This window comes from Rhinopithecus bieti, unplaced genomic scaffold (genome assembly GCF_001698545.2).
Source record: "Rhinopithecus bieti isolate Rb0 unplaced genomic scaffold, ASM169854v2 scaffold_5982, whole genome shotgun sequence".
NCBI classification, from domain to species: domain Eukaryota; kingdom Metazoa; phylum Chordata; class Mammalia; order Primates; family Cercopithecidae; genus Rhinopithecus; species Rhinopithecus bieti.
The window spans coordinates 1,439,367-1,461,607 of NW_016805132.1; the positions used below are offsets into that span (position 1 = coordinate 1,439,367).

At 38.9% G+C, this 22,241-nt stretch overlaps 1 protein-coding gene across 4 annotated transcripts in view; it reads right to left on the minus strand.

Annotated features, from left to right (window-relative positions):
* The window catches only part of SHTN1 (shootin 1), a 124,334-nt gene that overhangs the window by 39,538 nt on the left and 62,555 nt on the right, over window positions 1-22,241 (minus strand). For all 4 annotated transcript variants that reach the window (XM_017871255.1, XM_017871251.1, XM_017871253.1 and 1 more), the window contains exons 8-11: window positions 20,741-20,835; window positions 16,262-16,408; window positions 5,970-6,123; window positions 3,793-3,892 (exon numbers count right to left, since the gene is read on the minus strand). In XM_017871255.1, coding sequence (XP_017726744.1) covers window positions 3,793-3,892; window positions 5,970-6,123; window positions 16,262-16,408; window positions 20,741-20,835 — 496 coding nt within the window. The remainder of the gene's footprint in view (window positions 1-3,792; window positions 3,893-5,969; window positions 6,124-16,261; window positions 16,409-20,740; window positions 20,836-22,241) is intronic.

Sequence of the window (22,241 nt, forward strand, 5' to 3'; positions counted from 1 at the left end):
GAGGAAATTTTGCAAGTGTACATTATTGTACATTAAGATGATGAAGCAGGAATTTATTTTTACTGCTCAGAGTACTTATATATATATTTCCATGTGTGAAGAATAATACCTTTTTATTAGCATAAACCACCTAGATGACAGAAAGCGTTAGCGTAAAGGATTCTGAGTTGAAGCATAAGCTGTAGACATACAGTGCTCAGAGGAAAATCATTGCAATATTAAAACCAACAGTCAAGATGGGACTCACACTATAGGGAAGGCAGGACTCACAGGCCAGAGGAGATTAGGTCAAGACATCTGGGACCCATACTCAAACCTCTGGCCATCACTGCCCCATTTCACTGTCATTTCAATTGAATGAATAAAATTTCAGGCACGTGTCATCCCAAGATGGAACATTTCAGTGGAGAATTTTCACCCTAGTTTTTTTTTTTTTTTGTTTTTTGAGAAGAGAGTCTTGCTCTGTCGCCCAGGCTGGAGTGCAATGGTGCGATCTTGGCTCACGGCAAGCTCTGCCTCCCAGGTTCCTGCCATTCTCCTGCCTCAGCCTCCCAAGTAGCTGGGACTACAGGCACCTGCCACCATGCCCGGCTAATTTTTTGAATTTTTAGTAGAGACGGGGTTTCACCGTGTTAGCCAGGATGGTCTTGATCTCCTGACCTCGTGATCTGCCCGCGTCGGCCTCCCAAAGTGCTGGGATTACAGGCGTGAGCCACTGCGCCCAGCCTTCACCTGTTAGTTTTTCAAGTGTCCGTCATGGCCACTGTAATAGTTATTTTGTGTGTCAACTTGACTGGGCCACGGGGTGCCAGAGATACTTGGTTAAACATGATTCTGGTGTTTCCATGAGGATGTTGTGGATGACATTAACATTTCAATCAGTAGACTGAGTAAAGCAGATGGTCCTCCCTGAGGTAGGTGGCCCTCAGCCAATCATCTGAAGGCCTAATTAGAACAACAAGGCTGATCTTCCCTCAACTAACAGGGACTTCCTCCTGTCTGACTGCCTTCAAACTGGGTTATTGGCTTTTTCTTGCTTTCGAACTTGAACTAACACATTGCCACTTCCTGGGTCTGGAGCCTGTCAAACTTTGGAATAAAACTACACCATAGGTTCTCCCAGTTCTCAGGCCCCTAGACTCAGCCTGGAACCACACCACTGATTCTTTTGGGTGTCCAGCTTGCCAACTCACCCTACAGATCTTAGGGCTTGACAGCCTCCATAATCACATGAGCCAATTTCTTATAATAAATCTGTATTTATATCTGCCTATATCTGTATCTACAGATATACATGTTCTGTTTCTCTAAAAAAAAAAACACTTAATAGCCTCAACCCTCTCCCCATGAACTATATCTGCATAAAACCTGTCCTACTTTCACTGCCACTGGGACAAAATGACCAAGATTTGCCTTCTTCCTCTTTCTTCTACCTATTCTTGGAGTCAAATGAGAGGGAAGAGAAGGGAAAAGCTGTAAGGCCACTTAAAGAAGCCACAGGCCCCAGTCTTTTTTTTTTTCTTCCCGCTTTCATTTCATTCTTTTTTTTTTTTTTTGAGACGGAGTCTCGCTCTGTCGCCCAGGCTGGAGTGCAGTGGCCGGATCTCAGCTCACTGCAAGCTCCGCCTCCCGGGTTTACGCCATTCTCCTGCCTCAGCCTCCCGAGTAGCTGGGACTACAGGCGCCCCCCACCTCGCCCAGCTAGATTTTGTATTTTTTAGTAGAGACGGGGTTTCACCATATTAGTCAGGATGGTCTCGATCTCCTGACCTCGTGATCCGCCCGTCTCGGCCTCCCAAAGTGCTGGGATTACAGGCTTGAGCCACCGCGCCCGGCGCCCGCTTTCATTTCTAACCATGATTTACATCTGGATAAAACAAATGGGTCAGGAACAAAGTTAGAAAACTTTGATTTGTGAATACAAAATCCACTCAAACTCAATACATATGCAAATATACCTCTTTGGCAAGAAAGCACTCCTCACAAAAAAAACTTCTTTTCTTTTAAAAATTATGTCCTATACTATTTAAATTCATCTTAAAATAAAATCATATTATTCAATAAAATTTTCTTTAAAGAGCCTTATAAAAGAGTTCACACTTGAGACACAAATAGTCCTGAACATTCATTTCTCAGCGTAACTGTAAAGTGCTCTTTGGGAAAAAAAATTCTACTTAGGTTATAATTTACTTTTAATTCTAGGGGCTCTCAACATTTCTGAGAATAAAAATCAAAGGCCACCAGCAAGACTGTAATTACTTTTTAATCGTTCTCCCTCTTCGTGGACAGAAGTGACCTTTCTTATCAGCTCAAAATCCCAGACCTTAGACAAAGATCAAAGTGATGAATTTCCAATTTTAAATGTCAAATCCAGAATATCTCCTACAGATTTAGCCACCCGGGAGAGAAAGGTTTTAAAATACCTGAAATTCTTTCAATTGACTCTTGGCTCTATCACGTGTAAAAATTATTTTGCCTTAACTACTTCAATGGCTTAAAGTAGATTATGTCATACCCTGCTCAGTAAGGAAAACTAATGAGACTCTTTTTAAAAGGCAAAGTCCCATTTTCATAGTCGTGTGGGAGGAACATGCTACACATTCTATTCAGATGGATCAGCAAAGGTGCAAAGTATGAATAAATGGCCTCTCTGTGTGAAAGGATTAAACAAATCACATGAGTTAATGAAAGGTTAAAAAAAAAAAAAAAAACTAGCAAAAGTTTTTAAATGCCATTTATTAAAGAATAAATTATACAAAAGCAGCTAATATCATGACATGAGCACATTTGTCACCTTGGCAAGGAGGTTGTCTTATGTAATTCTGGATGGTGGCATGTGGAACCATAAAGAAGGCAAAATTTGACTCTAAATCTCCTAGTGTGTATTGTGCTCAAGTGACATACATAATGCCATCATGTCACCTTAGGCTTCAGAAAATACGAATTCCTGTCTGTATATGTGACTTCCTGTCACAAGAATTTAAACATAATTTATCTTTCTTAAGGAAGGTTCCTCTCTTAACCTTACTAAAGGTATAAATACGAGGAAAGGGATAAAAGTAATTAATACTTCTAGTTTAATTACTCGTTTATAACAATTAGTATGTTTACATTTTCATTTAGTATTTTATTTTAAAATAAATGAACAAACCAGAGCTTTTCAAATTCGAATTAGCAAGACAGAAGAGTAAACACATTCTGGAGAAGCTCAAAATTCCTTGTTCTTACCATTAAAGGAAATCTTAATGTTATTGAATAAAATTTATATATTACAAGAAGGGAATAATATATTGGCTTATTAGGCCATTCTCATGCTGCTAATAAAGATATACCTGAGACTGGGTAATTATAAAGGAAAGAGGTTTACTTGACTCACAGCACCTGTGAGTTCCACATGTGAGTTCCACATGGCTGGGGAGGCCTCACAATCACGGCGGAAGGCAAGGAGAAGCAAGTCACATCTTACATGGCAGCGGGGAAGAGAGAACTTGTGCAGGGGAACTCCTCTTTATAAAACCATGAGATCTCATGAGATTCACTATCATGAGAACAGCATGGGAAAGACGCACCCTCATGATTCAATTACCTCCCATGACACATGGGAATTGTGGGAGCTACAATTCAAGAGGAGATTTGGGTGGAGACACAACCAAACCATATCACTGGCCTTTAGAAAAATTTCCAAGGAAAGCATCAGCTAGTATCTTTCATGCTTTTAATATGGCTCCTCTCATGGCACAATCTGATGGGGAAGAACATTTGATGCAGAGCAGTCTTCCTGGATATGCTTACCGGATAGGATTGGGAGGTGGAGGGGGAAGTGGTGGTGGAGGAGGAGGTGGTGGAGGTACTGAATTCTCAGACTGGTTCACTCGTTTCTGGAGTTCATCAACTGCACAGAGAGCAAGCATTCAGAAGAGAGCTGAAACAAGCAACTAAACATTGTTTATACATGTGAAAGAAAGAACATAACCTTTCTCAAAAGTAAGTTCTTTTATTAAGGCAAAATAAAAAATTTCAATATGAAATTGCAGACCTTTTAAACTTTTCACTATCTAGTCTATCGCTAATGCAAGAGAGGACTCCCATCTATCGATATTAAATGTTATCTTTTTGCTGTATATACAACTTTAGAAAAGAAAAAACATGCAAAACAATGGCTGAAGGGTAGGAAGAAGTGAGTAGGCTGAAGAAATATTTGTTAACAATGAAGTATATTACTCAAACACTAAGAAATTGTTAATACTTGACTTTAAAAGTATACAGACCAAGAATTAATTTTAAAGATGACATTTAGTAATGAATTTTAATAACTGCATACTTCTCTCCCCTGCTTAATTTCCTTCAAAAACTGCAAATACTAGAGTCTTTGATTTTAACCAGATTCAGCTTCCTCAATCTGTAACTCAGAAACTTTTTCTCTTTTGAAGATACTTCTGGAAATGCACCATATTCCTTCAAGTCTTTCATGAAGCAGGCATTTTACTTAGCAAGCACCAACGATGTCAAAGTGCCTATGAATGGTGCTACAGAAGACATTAACACCTGACTTCAAGGAACTTAATTTGTTTATATCACAGATGCTAATACCTATGAGATAATGGGTAAAAGGTGCTGCATACTGTTGGCATTCAGAGGTAGCTCTCCCCGTCCATAGCCATTCCACTTTCCCCAACTAAGTGTACCCCCAGGGATCTGTCCATTTGTATTTACCCTCAACACTTAAATAGGCAGTGTGGGCTATACTCTCCAAAACTGAGAATCCACTGGTCATTTCATGTGTATGCACCTATCCCTCCAAGAGGAATCTGAGTTCTCTGAAGACAAAAAGCATGGTTCCTTTCCTTCTGTCTTTTTTTTTTTTTTGAGATGGAGTCTTGCTCTGTCGCCCAGGCTGGAGTGCAGTGGCGTGATCTCGGATCACTGCAAGCTCCGCCTCCCAGGTTCACACCATTCTCCTGTCTCAGCCTCTCAAGTAGTATATCCTAGGATAAGGCTGGGTACACACACAGCAGACACTAAGCATTAATAAAAGGCATTCAGAATTGAACCTCATGTGTTTCCAGTGTCTGCCTCCTCCATTCATAATAAAGGTGGCTTTGGCTACAGGCTACTCTGATATTCACTAAAAATAATGGAATATTTCTTAATTTTGGATCAATTAAAAAATAAATTATAATAAATTTTTATTGTGGATTAGAAAGCACTGAATGCTTTTAGAAGGAAAAAAGGCTTACGTGGTTCTTCTGCATAGGTTTCAAAATTCTAGTATAAAATTAACCAAAAAATATCTGAGGTGAATATTGAAGCTATTATAAAGGGAATGTACCTGCCTTCTTAAATTACCAACCTTCCAACAGAGACTTACACATATGCCTGCATAATAATCTAACTCGCACATTCCCGTTAAGCCTTCTAGAACTGAATGAATAAATCTTTTGATTTAAGTATCCCCCGGTGTTTTAAAAGGTTTTCCATTTAATAGATATATTGTTGCCCAGTTCATTGTTAAGTATGATGTAGAAAGTATTATTTCATGTGTATAATTAGATACCAAAGATGAAGGTGGTATGCACACCAAAGATGAAGATAGTATGTTTAAAAGTTTAATACTTTCTAAAATGCACTCTAAGTGAACAAAATAAAGTACATAATGAATATTCACCTCTGAAGCTCCCTGAAAAGTTTGGTCCTCCTATGCTAATGGTATCTCTGTGTCTTAATTCTGTATATGATGTTCATAAGGGCTCTAAGTCCAAAAAAGAAGTCTAAATATTTGTGAATTATTTAATACAGCAGCTATTCTACTGAATTGCAATGGTTAGAAATGAAGGAATTTAAAAACAAATCTTTGTATTTTCCCACAGCATTCAGTAAATGTTCTAGACTAACTATAGCCAGGTTTTGTACTAGGCATGAGTAATTCAAAGATTAGTAGTAAGACATAGTAGCCTACTCAATGCTTTTACCAGAGTGCTTTAAATTTCTGGCTTTCTCTTCAGAATTCTGATATTTCAATTCCAATTCCTTTTTATCTTCTTCTAGAAGCTCCAGTTGCTGTTTAAGGTTGTGTATTTCTTTGTGGAGTGTTTCATTTTCTAGTTGCTCTTTTAATTCTTTGACCTGTAAGTTATTAAAAAAAAAAAAAAAAGACTTTCATGGGTGACAGTTTTTTCCTTTGTCAAAGAAAAGAAAGGGGAAAAACAAGTATTTCCCTTTGACCGTACTTCATAGCAAACAGATTCCGATCCATCTTCACAACCATGCAAATTCTAGATACAATTAACACAAAATCATAATCAGCTCTTTGATTTAAAATACATTTACTGGGAGTTATGTACTAGACACTTTAACTTTTGTCAGTTTTATTTTAGGTTCGGGGTATGTGCGCAGGGTTGTTATATAGGTAAATTGCGTGTCACAGAGGTTGGTGTACAGGGTGTTTCATCACCGAGGTAAAAAGCATAGTACCTGACAGCTACATTTTCGATCCTCTCTCTCCTCCTACCCTCCACCGTCAAGTAAGCCCCAGTGTCTGTTGTTCCCTTCTTTGTGTCCATGTGTAATCAATGCTTAGCTCCCACTAAGAAGTGAGAACATTTGGTTTTCTATGCCTATGTTAGTTCCCTTAGGATTATGGCCTCCAGTTCCATTCATGTTGCTACAAAGGACATTATCTCATTCCTTTTTATGGCTACATAGTATTCCATGGTGTAATGCGTACCACATTTTCTTTATCCAGTCTACCACGGATGGGCACTGAGGTTGACTCCATGACTTTGCTATTACGTATAGTGCTGCGATGAATATATACGTGCATGTGTCTTTATGGCAGAACGAGTTATATTCCTTTGGGCAATGGGATTGTTGGGTTGAATGGTATTTCTGTTTTAAGTTCTTTGAGAAATCACCACACTGCTTTCCATAATGGCTGAACTTACATTCCCACCAGCAGTGTATAAGTGTCCTATTTCTCTGAAACCTTGCCAACATCTGCTATTTTTTGACGTTTTAACAACAGCCATTCTGACTGACAAGAGATGGTGTCTCATTGTGGTTTTGATTTTCATTTCTCTAATGATTAGTTAAGCATTTTTTATATGCTTGTTAGTCACACAGACACTTTAATTTTAAGTATGAGTCACTTTTGTAACCATTTTAAAAGAAAATTCAGGTAATATTTTAAAAGACCCCTGGGGACACAAATTTAGTAATAAGTATCAAAAGTCTTCAAAAAAAAAAAAAAAGAAAGGCTTTTGATTTAGTAAAACCACTTTTAGAAATTATTTTTTAAAATACTCTGAAATGCATTCAAGGAGGTGGTTTTTTGCTTTGTTTTGTTTTTGTTTTTGTTTTGAGACAGAGTCTCACTCTTTCGGCCAGGCTGGAGTGCAGTGGCGTGATCTGGGCTCATTGCAAACTCCACCTCCCAGGTTTAGGCAATTCTTGTGCCTCAGCCTTCTGAGTAGCTGGGGCTACAGGCACATGTCACCACACTCAGCTAATTTTTGTATTTTTAGTAGAGATGGGGTTTTACCACATTGGCCAGGCTCGTTTCGAACTCCTGGCCTTAAGTGATCCACCTGCTTCGACCTCCCAAGGTGTTGAGATTACAGGCATGAGCCACCACACCTGGCCTGGAGTGTTCTTTACAACAACAAAACGCTGCAAATAACCTAAATGTCCACCAATATTTTTGATTTAATAAATTATGGCATGTTTATTCAATGAAATACAATGCAACTATTTTAAATCACATAGTTAACTGTATACTGACATGAGAAGATATATTACCAATGGAAAAAAAATCAGGGTATAAAATAGTATGCATGGTATGATTCAATTTAAACAAACTATATTTACAAAGTTATATATTTACAGAAAGTTCAGCTATGCACCAAAATATGGGATACTTGGTTAATCTTCTTTAACGTTTGCTATATTTTAAAAATGTATTATAAGGAGCATATGTTATTTTTATAATTGCAAAAACCATATGCTGTGCTTAAAAGACTGCTGCATCTGCAAGGGAACTTACAGATAGCTAAGAAACATTTTAAGCCACATACAGATGGTCCCCAATTTAGGATGGTTTGAGATACAGTTTTTCGACTTTACAATGGTGTGAAAGTGACACACATTCAATACAAACCACACTTCAAATTCTGGATTTTGATCTTTTCCCAGGCTCACAATGTGTGATAAGATACTCTCTCACAATCCTCTGCAACAGCAGCCAGGCACAGCTCCCAGTGAGTCACATGATCATGCAAGTAAATAACTGATACTCTAGAGCCAGGGTCCCCAAACCCCGGGTCTTGGACCGGTACTGGTCCATGGCCTGTTAGGAACCAGGCTGCACAGAAGGTTAGCAGCAGGCATGAGCAAGCGTTACCACCTGAGCTCCACCTTGTCAGATCAGCAGCAGCAATAGACTCTTATAGAACCACGAACCCTATTGTGAACTGCACATGCAAGGGATCTAGGTTGGCCACTCTTTATGAGAATCTAATGCCTGATGATCTGAGGTGGTGCAGTTTCATCACAAAACCATCCCCCATCCTCTTCCCTCCCCAGTCCATGGAAAAATTGTCTTCCACGAAACTGGTCCCTAGTGCCAAAAAGAATGGGGATTGATGCTCTAGTTTTCTAGTTTTGATTGATGCTCTGTGTTTCCAGTTGACTCTGCCCAATTGTAGGCTAATGTAAGTGTTCTGAGCACGTTTAAGGTAGACTAGGCTAAACTATGATATTCAGTAGGTTAGGTATATTATTTTTGATTTACAATATTTTCATCTAACATGGGTTTATCAGGACGTAACCCCATCGTAAGTCAAGGATCATCTGTATATGAAAAGACTGTAAGAATAACTGTATATATACAGAGTATAAGTTTTAGAAGTAGTGATTATTATAATTTCATTGATAACTTTAATCTTCAGTACCCAACAAGGTATACATACAACAATTTAATCTTAAACCTCAGCTCAATTCAGTAGGTTCTAGGCATGTATTATTTGCTAAATGATTTAACTGTAAGTAGCTAGACTTTTCAGAACCAAAAGTTAAATTCTAGCATAAATTGAAACAAAAACACATTTTTTTTCTCTTTTCTTGGAAAGTAATTCCTACACATGGGGACAAAAGAAAGAATAAAATTCTTTCCCTCCCACCCTGTTCTCCAGTTCTCTTTCCCAGGGGACCGTTACCATCTGTCCATCCAGAGGTACTCTACATATATATCAACATTTGTTTTTAAAATTGTTTTTATTATTTATTTATTCTACTTTAAGTTCTGGGGTACATGTGCAGAATGTGCAGGTTTGTTACACAGGTATACACATGCCATGGTGGTTTGCTATACCCATCAACCTGTCATCTACACTAGGTATTTCTCCTAATGCTCTCCCTCCCTTTGCTCCCCACCTCCTGACAGGCCCCGGTGTGTGATGTTCCCCTCCCTGTGTCCATGTGTTCTCATTGTTCAACTCCCACTTATGAGTGAGTACAGGCAGTGTTTGGTTTTCTGTTCCTGGGTTAGTTTGCTGAAAATGATGGTTTCCAGCTTTATTCATGTCTCTGCAAAGGACACAAACACATCCTTCTTTATGGCTGCATAGTATTCCATGGTGTATATGTGCCACATTTTCTTTATCCAGTCTCTCATTGGTGGGCATTTGGGTTGGTTCCAAGTCTTTTCTATTATGAATAGTGCTGCAATAAACATGTGTGTATGTGTCTTTATAGTAGAATGATTTATAATTCTTTGGGTATATACCCAGTAACGTGATTCTAGGTCAAATGGTATTTCTGGTTCCAGATCCTTGAGGAATCGCCACACTGTCTTCCTCAATGGTTGAACTAATTTATACGCCCACCAACAGCGTAAAAGCATTCCTATTTCTCCACATCCTCTCCAGCATCTGTTGTTTCCTGACTTTTTAATGATCGCCATTCTAACTGATGTGAGATGGTATCTCATTGCCATTTTGATTTGCATTTCTCTAACGACCAGTGATGATGAGCTTTTTTTCATATGTTTTTTGGCCACATAAATGTCTTCTTTTGAGAAGTGTCTGGTCATATACTTTGCCCATTTTTGATGAAACTGTTTGTTGTTTGTGTGTGTGTGTGTGAATTTAAGTTCCTTGTAAATTCTGGATATTAGCCTTTTGTCAGAAGGATTGATGGTAAAAATTTTCTTCCATTCTGTAGATTGCCTGTTCACTCTGATGACAGTTTCTTTTGCTGTGCATAAGTTCTTTAGTTTAATTAGATCCTATTTGTCAATTCTGGCTTTTGTTGCCATTGCTTTTGGTGTTTTCGTCATGAAGCCTTTGCCCATGCCTATGTCCGGAATGGTATTGCCTAGATTTTCTTCTAGAGTTTTTATGGTTTTAGGTCTTACATTTAAGTCTTTAATCCACCTTGAGTTAATTTTTGTATAAGGTGTAAGGAAGAGGTCCAGTTTCAGTTTTCTGCATATGGCCAGCCTGTTTTCCCAACACCATTTATTAAATAGGGAATCCTTTCCCCATTGCTTGTTTTTGTCAGGTTTGTAAAAGATTAGATGGTTGTAGATGTGTGGTGTTATTTCTGGGGTCTCTGCTATGTTCCATTGGTCTATATCTCTGTTTTGGTACCAGTACCATGCTGTTTTGGTTACTGTAGCCTTGTAGTATAGTTTGAAGCCAGGCAGTGTGATGACTCCAGCTTTGTTCTTTTTGCTTAGGATTGTTTTGGCAATATGGGCTTTTTTTCTGGTTTCACATGAAATTTAAAGCAGGTCTTTCTGTGAAGAAAGTAAATGGTAGCTTGATAGGGATAGCATTGAATCTATAAATTACTTTGGGCAGTACAGCCATTTTCACAATATTGATTCTTCCTATCCATGAGTATGGAATGTTTTTCCATTTGTTTGTGTCCTCTCTTATTTCCTTGAGCAGTGGTTTGTCATTCTCCTTGAAGAGGTCCTTCACATCCCTTATAAGTTGTATTCCTAGGTATTTTATTCTCTTTGTAGCAATTGTGAATGGGAGTTCACTCATGATTTGGCTCTCTGTCTGTCTATTATGGGTGTATAGGAAGCTTGTGATTTTTGCACAATGATTTTGTATCCTGAGACTTTGCTGAAGTTGCTTATCAGCTTAAGGAGATTTTGGGTTTTCTACGTATACAATCACGTCATCTGCAAACAAGAGACAATTTGACTTCCTCTCTTCCTATGTGAATACCCTTTATTTCTTTCCCTTGCCTGATTGCCCTGGCCAGAACTTCCAATACCATGTTGAATAGGAGTGGTGAGAGAGGGCATCCTTGTCATGTGCCGGTTTTCAAAGGGAATGCTTCCAGCTTTTGCTCATTCAGTATGACATTGGCTGTGAGTTTGTCATAAATAGCTCTTATTATTTTGAGATATGTTCAATCAATACCTAGTTTAATAAGACTTTTTAGCATGAAGTGGTGTTGAATTTTATTGAAGGCCTTTTCTGCATCTATTGAGATAATCATGTGGTTTTTCTCATTGGTTCTGTTTATGTGATGGATTACGTTTATTGATTTGAGTATGTTGAAACAGCCTTGCATCCCAGGGATGAAGCTGACTTGATTGTGGTAGATAAGCCTTTGGATGTGCTGCTGGATTCAGTTTGCCAGTATTTTATTGGGGATTTTCACATCGATGTTCATCAGGATACTAGCCTGAAATTTTCTTTTTTTTGTTGTGTTTCTGCCAGGTTTTGGTATCAGGATGATGCTGGCCTCATAAAATGAGTTAGGGAGGAGTTCCTCTTTTTCTATTGCTTGGAATAGTTTCAGAAGGAATGATACCAGCTCCTCTTTGTATCTCTGGTAGAATTCGGCTGTGAATCCGTCTGATCCTGGGCTTTTCTTGGTTAGCAGGCTATTAATTACTGCCTCAATTTCAGAACTTGTTATTGGTCTATTCAGGGATTCAACTTCTTCCTGGTTTAGTCTTAGGAGGGTGTATGTGTCCAGGAATTTATGCATTTCTTCTAGATTTTCTAGCTTATTTGTGTACAGGTATTTATAGTATTCTCTGATGGTAGTTTGTATTTCTGTGGGATTGGTGGTGATATCCTCTTTATCATTTCCCTCTAAACACTGCTTTAGCTATGTCCCAGAGATTCTGGTATGTTGTATCTTTGTTCTCATTGGTTTCAAAGAACTTATTTATTTCCGACTTAATTTTGTTATTTACTCAGTAGTCATTCAGAAGCAGGTTGTTCAAGTTTCCAGGTAGCTGTGTGGTTTTGAGTGAGTTTCTCAATCCTGAATTCTAATTTGATTGCACTGTGGTCTGAGAGACTCTTTATGATTTCCATTCTTTTGCATTTGCTGAGAAGTGTTTTACTTCCAATTATGTGGTCAATTTTAGAATAAGTATGATGTGGTCCTGAGAAGAATATATATTCTGTTGATTTGGGATGGAGAGTTCTGTAGATGCTATTAGGTCTGCTTGCTCCAGAGCTGAATTCAAGTCCTGAATATCCTTGTTAATTTTCTGTCTCATTGATCTGCCTAATATCGACAGTGGGGTGTGGAAGTCTCCCACTATTATTGTGTGGGAGTCTATATCTCTTTGTAGGTCTCTAAGAACTTGCTTTATGAATCTGGGTGCTCCTGTATTGGGTGCATATATATTTAGGATCATTAGCTCTTCTTGTTGCATTAATCCCTTTGCCATTATGTAATACCCTTGTCTCTTTTGCTCTTCATTGGTTTAAAGTCTGTTTTATCAGAGACTAGGATTGCAACCCCTGCTTTTTTTGCTTTCCAGTTGCTTGGTAAATATTCCTCCATCCCTTTATTTTAAGCCTATGTGTCTTTACACGTGAGATGGGTCTCCTGAATACAGCACACCAATGGATCTTGATTCTTTATCCAATTTGTCAGTCTGTGTCTTTTAATTGGGGGCATTTATCCCATTTACATTTAAGGTTAATATTGTTATGTGTGAATTTGATCCTGTCATTATGATGCTAGCTGGTTATTTTGCCATTAGTTTATGCAGTTTCTTCAGTGTCGTTGATCTTTACAATTTGGTATGTTTTTGCAGCAGCTGGTACCAGTTTTTCCTTTCCATGTTTAGTGCTTCCTTCAGGAGCTCCTGTAAGGCAGGCCTGGTGGTGACAAAATCTCTAAGCATTTGTTTGTCTGTAAAGGATTTTATTTCTCCTTTGCTTATGAAGCTTAATTTGGCTAGATATGAAATTCTGGGTTGAGAATTCTTGTCTTTAAGAATGTTGAATATTGGCCCCCACTCTCTTCTGGCTTGTAGGGTTTCTGCAGAGAGATCCATTGTTAGTCTGATGGGCTTCCCTTTGTGAGTAACCCAACCTTTCTTTCTGGCTGCCCTTAACATTTTTTCCTTCATTTCAACCTTGATGAATCTGGCGATTATGTGTCTTGGGGCTGCTCTTCTCGAGGAGTATCTTTGTGGTGTTCTCTGTGTTTCCTGAATTTGAATGTTGGCCTGTCTTGCTGGGTGGGGAAGTTCTCCTGGATAATATCCTGAAGAGTGTTTTCCAACTTGGTTCCATTCTCCCCATCACTCTCTGGTACACCAATCAAACATAGGTTTGGTCTTTTCACATAGTCCTACCTTTCTTGGAGGCTTTGTTCATTCCTTTTCAGTCTTTTTTTCAATAATCTTGTCTTCATGCTTTATTTCATTAAGTTGATCTTCAATCTCTGATATCCTGTCTTTCACTTGATCGATTTGGCTATTGATACTTGCATATGCTTCACCAAGTTCTCCTGCTGTGTTTTTCAGCTCCATCAGGTCATTTTTGTTCTTCTCTAAACTGGTTATTCTAGTTAGCAATTTCTCTAACTTTTTATCAAGGTTCTTGGCTTCCTTGCATTGGGTTAGAACATGCTCCTTTAACTTGGAGGAGTTTGTTATCACCCACCTTCTGAAGCCTACTTCTGTCAATTTGTCAAACTCATTCTCCATCCACTTTTGTTCCCTTGCTGGCTAGGAGTTGTGATTTTTTGGAGGACAAGAGGCATTCTGGTTTTGGAATTTTCAGCCTTTTGCACTAGTTTTTCCTCATCTTTCTGGATTATCTACCTTTGGTCTTTGATGTTGGTAACCTCTGGATGGGGTTTTTGCGTGGATGCCCTTTTGTTGATGTTGATGTATTCCTTTCTGTTTGTTAGTTTTCCTTCTAGCAGTCAAGTCCCTCTACTGCAGGGCTGCTGGAGTTTGCTGGAGGTCCACTCCCAACCCTGTTTGTCTGGGTATCATCAGTGGAAGCTGCAAAACAGCAAATATTTCTGCCTGTTCCTTCCTCTGGAAGCTTCATCCCACAGGGCCACCCGCCAGATGCCATCTGGAGTTCTCCTGTATGAGGGGACTGTAGATCCCTGCTGGGAGGTGTCTCCCAGTCAGGCACTGGGGTAAGGGATCCACTCGAGGAGGCAATCTGTCCCTTAGCAGAGCTCAAGCACTGTGCTGGGAAATCTGCTCCTCTATTCAGAGCCGGCAGGCAGGAACGTTTAAGTCTGCTGAAGGTGCGCCCACAGCTGCCTCTTCCCCCAGGTGCTCTGTCCCAGGCAGATGGCAGTTTTATCTATAAGCCCCTGACTGGGGCTGCTGCCTCTCTTTCAGAGATGCCCTGCCCAGAGAGGAGGGATCTAAAGAGGTAATCTAGCTACAGCAGCTTGGCAGAGCTGCAGTGGGCTCCGCCCAGTCCGAACTTCCTGGTGGCTTTGTTTACCCTGTGAGGGGAAAACAGCCTACTCAAGCCTCAGTAATGGCAGACACCCCACCTCCTACCAAGCTCAAGTGTACCAGGTTGACGTCAGACTGCTGTGCTGGCAGCGAGAATTTCAAGCCAGTGGATCTTGGTTTGCTGGGCTCTGTGGGGGTGGGATCTGCTGAGCTAGACCACTTAGCTCCCTGGCTTCTGCCCCTTTCCAGGGGAGTGAACAGTTCTGTGTTGCTGGCGTTCTAGGTGCCACTGGGGTATGAAAAACACTCTTGCACCTAGTTTGGTGTCTGCCCAAATGGCCACCCAGTTTTGTGCTTGAATCCCAGGGCCCTGGTGGCACAGACACCCAAGGGAATCTCCTGGTCTACAAGGCTTGCAAAGGCCGTGGGAAAAGCGTAGTATCTGGGCTGGAGTGCACCATTCCTCACAGCACAGTCCCTCATGGCTTCTCTTGGCTAGGGGAGGGAGTTCCCCAATCCCCTGCACTTCCCAGGTGAGGTGACACCCCGCCCTGCTTCGGCTCGCCCTCCATGAGATGCACCCACTGTCTAACCAGTCCCAATGAGATGAACCAGGTACCCAATGCAGAAATCACCTCCCTTCTGCGTTGATCTCACTGGGAGCTGCAGACCGGAGCTGTTCCTATTCGGCCATCTTACCAGCCACCAAATACGAACATTTCTTAGTGAGGCAAAACAAATCAACTCTACCTCACCAGCAACTTTGTAAAAACTTCAGAACTTCCAAGAATTAAATGTCAATACTGTTGCCACAGAGGCTTTGACAGGTGATAACAAGTAGCAGCTAACAGCCTTTCCTTCCCAAATGAGGTACATTATAAGTAGTATAAACATTGATGTAATTTTTCTTAAGTGGTCTCTTTAATTTGAAAGTCTTTGTTCCACTTCTTTGCTTCTCTTCTCCCACATTCTCCTCTCACCTACCACAATGACTATTCTTTCTTCTTGGCACACAGAGGTACACTATGTCAGCTGGAATAGCTCCACTCATCAAATTGAAATAACCACTTAGGAAGTCTTTAAACATACACATTTGTGCAAGTTTACAAAATCAGAAATTTTCTCTAAGCAAACAATTACTCCTAATATGGACTTTCATTTTCTCCGAATAAAACCTATGCCCTCCAACAAGTGCTCTGAGATGAATAGAGCCTCTTAGTGTGTGCAGTCTCCAAAAAATACGTTTCCAAAAATCAAATTTCCAGACTTTGCATTATCCAAGCTCTGCCTGAGTTATATCTCTTTCCCTTGCTTCTTCTGACTCTTTGGACAGTTTAAAGAGTATTATAAAGTGTACAACAGTGTGTTACAAATTTCAGTTTCACAACATTAAATTCATTTAGTTATTTTTTTCTAAAAGGTGGTTGGAAGGACTTAGTAACTAAGGCAAAATATGAAATAGTAAATGACTGGACTGACTCTACAGGCACCCTTCATCTTAAATATATGTGTATATGCATGTACGCGTGTGTGTACCTAAAACTCCAGAAGAAAAGGGGTTACCTTTTGTTGATGCTGAATTCTCTCTTCTTCAAGGAGCTGGGTGAGTTTTGCATTTTCATCTAAAGCTTTCAAAAGCTGCTGATCAGGGACGGAGTTCTGCAGCAGAAGGTGGCTTTGCCTCTTTAGCTTGTTTTGCTCAATGAACATCTGCAAAAGTTTGTTACAAGAATGTATATATCATTCAATCTCACATATCTCCTCAACTGTAACTTCAGCAAAAGTAAAGTACATGGAATTTTTATTAAGACAGTAAAGGCAAATTCTGACTTGTACAAGTTTTAGAGGCAGTGATTGCTATGATTCCTTTTATATAATCTTTAATATCTTTACTCCCGCCCCAACAAGATATTTATACAATAAGCTGGTCTTACTCTTCAGTTTTTAATATTTTATTATTGCTTTAAAATACACTAATATTAATAGCAGTAGCTCATATTTCTCAAAAACTTACCTTGTGTACTCCACTAAATATTTTATATGTGTTATTTTAATCCTTACACCAATCCTATTAAAGTGCTTCTACTATGAAGAGGTAACATTTACTAAACACTATGTGATAGACATGGTGGGAATCATTTTACATTCATTATATCTTATAATCCTTAAAACAACACTATCAAGTAGACACTACTATCATCTAATTTTATTGATAAGGTAACTGAGGCTCAAAGAAGTTAGGCGACTTTCCCAAGAACACATGTAAGTGACAAGACCAGGATTTAAACCCATATCTGATTTACATGCCCAAGCTCTTAACCATCTGGCTAAGTTCCTCTACTATTTACTAGATCTAATGTTTTGTTTTAAACTAATTAGTTTCTCCCCAGTGATAAAAGTAGTTAACAGTAGAAGGGTAAAGGGGAGAAGGGAGACAGTATACTTTCATTGAGCACTTTATTAAGCAATTTATATATGTTATTTATCAAATCTTCACAACTTTACATGATTGAAAATAACATTAATTTCTATTCACCTGTTATTTCTTTTCCTTAACACCCTACCCAATTTGGCCAGTGAGTGATTCCAAGTATGAAATGTTTCTCTTAAACTCTGAAATCTGGCCTACCAATTTTATAGTAGAGCTTCACCTTTTCAGAGTTTTAACAGCATTACGAAATTTACACTGGAACTTAACTGAAAGCTCTGAACTGTAAAATGATTTGCTACAGCACTCATGTTAGTTTGTTCAACAACTTCACCCACCATGTAACAGAAAAAGTCAGCAAATAAAACTCAGGACAAAAATATTTTCCATCAACCTCCATGTGGCAAGACCACAGCTTTAATGATTTATACAATCCTTAAGCTCTTGATCAGTAACGATTTCCAAATCGAAGTCAAGTCACGAATATACTATACTAAAACACTAACATTTTCTTCCCAGTATGTCTTCCTGTGAGAGAGGAAAAAAAGGTCAGAAGCTTTCCTTCTTTGCCTGTGCAGGGATTTATGAAAAGCCCATGAAACTACGACAGGGTTCTTCTGCAGAATTAAAGCACATTACAAAGTCAAACAGGTAAATAAATAATTGTATATACATGAAACCCACATTCTTCTTCCATTTGTGTGAGAGTGAGAGGTATAGAGATTGCAGTGAAGGAGAGTATGTGCATGTATGCTTGGCTGGAGAAGGGTAAGACGCAGCTTTAGCATTCTAAGAAAGAGTAATCAATATTTCATTACAGTATCTTAAACTTCAGACCAGTGATTTAATTAAAATGAATTGTTTTGGGTGACCATTATGATGACAGTAATTTTTTTTCTTTTTTTTTTGAGATGGAGTCTCGCTCTGTTGCCCAGGCTGGAGTACAGTGGCACAATCTCAGCTCACTACAACCTCCGCCTCCTGGGTACAAGTGATTCTCGTGCCTCAGTCTCCCGAGTAGCTGGGACTACAGGTGCCTGCCACCACGCCTGGCTAATTTTTGTATTTTTAGTAGAGATGGGGTTTCACTATGTAGGCCAGGTTGGTCTCGAACTCCTGGCCTCAAATGACGCCCCCCGCCTCGGTCTCCCAAAGTGCTGGGATTACAGATGTGAGCCACCATTCCTGGCCAAAAAATTTAATTATGTTGAATAAATTTTAAAATTTAATATAGTTATGAAGACAACTGATAGTTTTCTTGTTGGGGGGGTTATGTTTTTGGCTTTGTTTTCTAAATAAACTAGTGGGAATTAAGAGTGGGGGGTAACTTTCAATTTTATTTTATACATTTAGAAAATATTTGTATCTTTGTGCAAGGCACACATATTCCTTTTAGCTAAAATATAAAGTAAATTAACCTTAAAAATTGATTTCTAGGGCTCTAGACTATAAGCTCCAAGAGGGCAGGGCTCATATTTGCTTTCTTCACCACTGGATTCCCAAATTCAGCATAGTGTCTGGCACAGTAAGATGTTTGCTGCATGCCCTAAGTGGTAAGTAAAATGCAAAAGAATGGGGACTCTGTTGTTAAACTAAGTTTTGTGTCTTTGTACTTATCTGTTGAAAACCTGAGAATGCGGAAACTATGTAAAAAGGAAAATATACTAGTTCCAATCTAGTGCTATTTTTTTTTAAAGTTTTCTTCTCACTATTGTGTAGATTGAAACTAGATATTGTAAAATTGTTGAGTACCACTGCAAATATTTATGCTGCCAATAACGTAAGTACCATTGCTCTTGCTTCCTTTCTCTCCTCAAACTTCTACCTCCTCATTCTGGGTTAACATGTCAGCATCATTGTTTCCACCAACCACTAAGACTGAAGACCAGGTGAACGGCAGAGTCAATCATTCATTTTTGTCCTCTTACTGCAACCTTGCATCTTCCATCTGTCTTCTCTGCTACTACATGGCCTTCAAGTTTTTCTTTGAGCTGCTTTGTATTCTAACATCATTGTGCAAACAACAGATGGAAAACTGAAAATGTCTTGAAATGAGACCCTGCTATTCAGGTCAAAATCAGCCAACCTTTCCAGTTTTGCAATAAAGGTATCTTCACATTATCCCTGCTTCCCCACCTCCTCCACTGTTTTATTTCATTGCATTATTTATATTGCTGCAACGTTTTCCAGAGGGCTCTGACACACTTCAATTCTTTTTCCTTTCTTCCAAGTAATAAGAGAAAAATATTTACTCACCTTTCATTAAATTCTCTGAATAAAATGAATCATAATATTTCAAGTCAGATCTACTTGGCCCAAACCTTTGGTAGAGTTCATTGCTAGCACAGCTATGCTCAAGCACAGAAAGAGCCCCACAAAACCATAATCAGATTTTCAAATGACATTCCCACAATGCCATGCTTTGTCTTCCTTCTATGCCTTGGATACCTTTACCTAGGACTGTTTTACATTTCCTGAGCTATTTCCCTTCAACCCACAGTATGCACATAAATTCAAACTACACCTACAGGATGGAGATCTCATTGCAGACCAGTTTTTGAGTTTAGCCGACTGGTGAACTCCTCATGCCCCTGGACGCTAGCCCCAGGGCCATGGAAGACCCAATGACTGCATGTCAATAGGTAAGCCGGAACAAGAGATGCTCAAAGCTGATCTCTAACATGAGAGGAAGATCAGTAGGCTGGTGAAAGGCTGAGATAATGAAAATGAATATACTACATGGCAGTGTTCCACAGTCAGTGGAAGAATCACCTGGCATAATGACAGCACTGCACAATGGCTGAAGAGAAATACTGATACCATAATACTGTTATCTGAGATGGTATATGGAGATACATCCAAGAATTTAAGCCTACTTGAAATGTACAGGCATCCTGTACCCAAGCTAGACTTTCCATCACAAGCCATGGATATCACCAAATGCAATTCCTTTCCCTCACATGGCATTTAGTTAACACAACACTTTTGAAAAATTTTGCCATTAAAATCCACTTGGTCAGGTCTGTATTACTGTCCATTTAACAGATGGTAAAAGTGAAGCCCTGAGAGGCTGAAGAATTGCTCAGAGGTCATACAACTAGTAATTGACATGGCCAAAATTTGAGCCCAGATCTTTTGACAATGAACTTGATACTATTCTGTTATCTGCCTCCCTAAACCAGCAGATCCTTAATTCAAACTGGTGAGTTCTTACTCAACCTCAAGAATTTGTCTGATATGTCATCTGCATATCAGAGTATGATAAGGTCCCTTACAAAACAAAATTAAAAAGGTTTTTACTACTGGGCACAGTGGCTCATGCCTGTAATCTCCCAGTACTTTGGGAGGCCGAGGCGAGCGGATCACGAGGTCAAGAGATCAAGACCATCCTGGCCAACATGGTAAAACCCCATCTCTACTAAAAGTACAAAAATTAGCTGGGCATGGTGGCGAGTGCCTGTAATCCCAGCTACTCGGGAGGCTGAGGTAGAAGAATCGCTTGAATCAGGGAGTTGGAGGTTGCAGTGAACCAAGATTGTGCCACTGCACTCCAGCCTGGCAACAGAGCGAGACTCTGTCTCAAGGGAAAAAAAAAGTTTTTACAAGATACCCACCTCTTGTGCAAATGACTCCGCTTTCTTTCGAAGGTCCTTCTCCAGCTCCAGGTTTACTTGCATCTCCTCATACTCTTCTACAGCTAACATAGACACTTAAGAAGATAAAGGAAAAAAAACCCAGACAATAAGTCACACAAATAATCAGGAATATGGATGAAAAACAGTGTTGAAAAGATTCTTCATACCAGCATCCAGGTACCCTCATGCATTCCTGGTTGGCATATAAATTGATAAAACCTTTTTGGAGAGCAACTTGGCAATGTGAATCAAAAATCTAAAACTACACATACACTTTGAATAATCCCACTTCTAGGAATGCATATGCTAAGATTGTGCATATACAGACATTTGGTTGCAAGGATGCTCTCCACCTCACTGCTGATAAAAGTGAAAGGACATAATGCTCTAACACTGAAGGAGCAGTAAATTGTGATACAAGAAGTATTATTCTGCCATCAAAATTATATTGTAGAAGCATACTTAGTAAATGGAAAGACATCTGTGATGTATTTTTAAAAACAGATTCCAAAAATTAGTGGAAAATGAATTCATTTTGTTCTTTAAAAGCCACAGATAAAGCACATCAACAGCCATTTCACAGAATAGAAAATATACAAAAGGCCAATAAACATGTGGAAAGATGCTCATCTTCATTAGGAATCAGGCAAATGAAGAGTAAAAACACTTCTTACACCCGTCCAAGAGGCTACTGGTAAAAATTTTAAAGCATGGTTTTATTAAATTTGGAGAGGACAAAAAACCATGGGAACACATATATTGTTAATAGGACTGTAAACTGATAAGATCTTATACAATTTGGTACACAGTGAAAAAAAAATTGAAGGTAAAATTTTACATTTGGCATATGTCTCAGAGAAACTCTTGGACATGTGCATCAGATGACATGTCTAACGATTTTTATAACAACATGACTCAGAATAGCAGACATCTGGAAACAGCCCAAAGTCTACCAACAGGATACTACTTAAAATAATTTTAGTGTAGTCACCTAATGGAATAGTATACAGCAGCGAAAACAAACATACTACAGCTATGCCTGTCCACATGCGTGAATCTCACAAACACAAAAAGTTGCAGAAGGTTATAGGAAAAATGATTCCATTTATATAGAGTTCAAAAATATGCAAAATTAAACAATGCTGTTTAGGGATACATACATATTTGGCAAAACTACCAATAAAAGAAAGGAAATAATAAAAATTCAAGGGAGAGGTATGAGCAGAGAGGGATGTTCATGGGTTTACAAGGTACCAGCAAGTATAGAGAGAATTCTTTTACTGGTATTTCCTCTGTCTTATATATATATATAATAAACATATTTAACACAAAATTCAACGTGTATATATATAGATTTGTTTAAGATTGGAAGAATATACACTAAAATGTTATTAGTGCTTATCTCTGAATTGCAAGTTGAGATTTTTTCCTTTTCTTACATAAATCTAAATTTTCCACCAAAGAAAGTATATTAACTGAA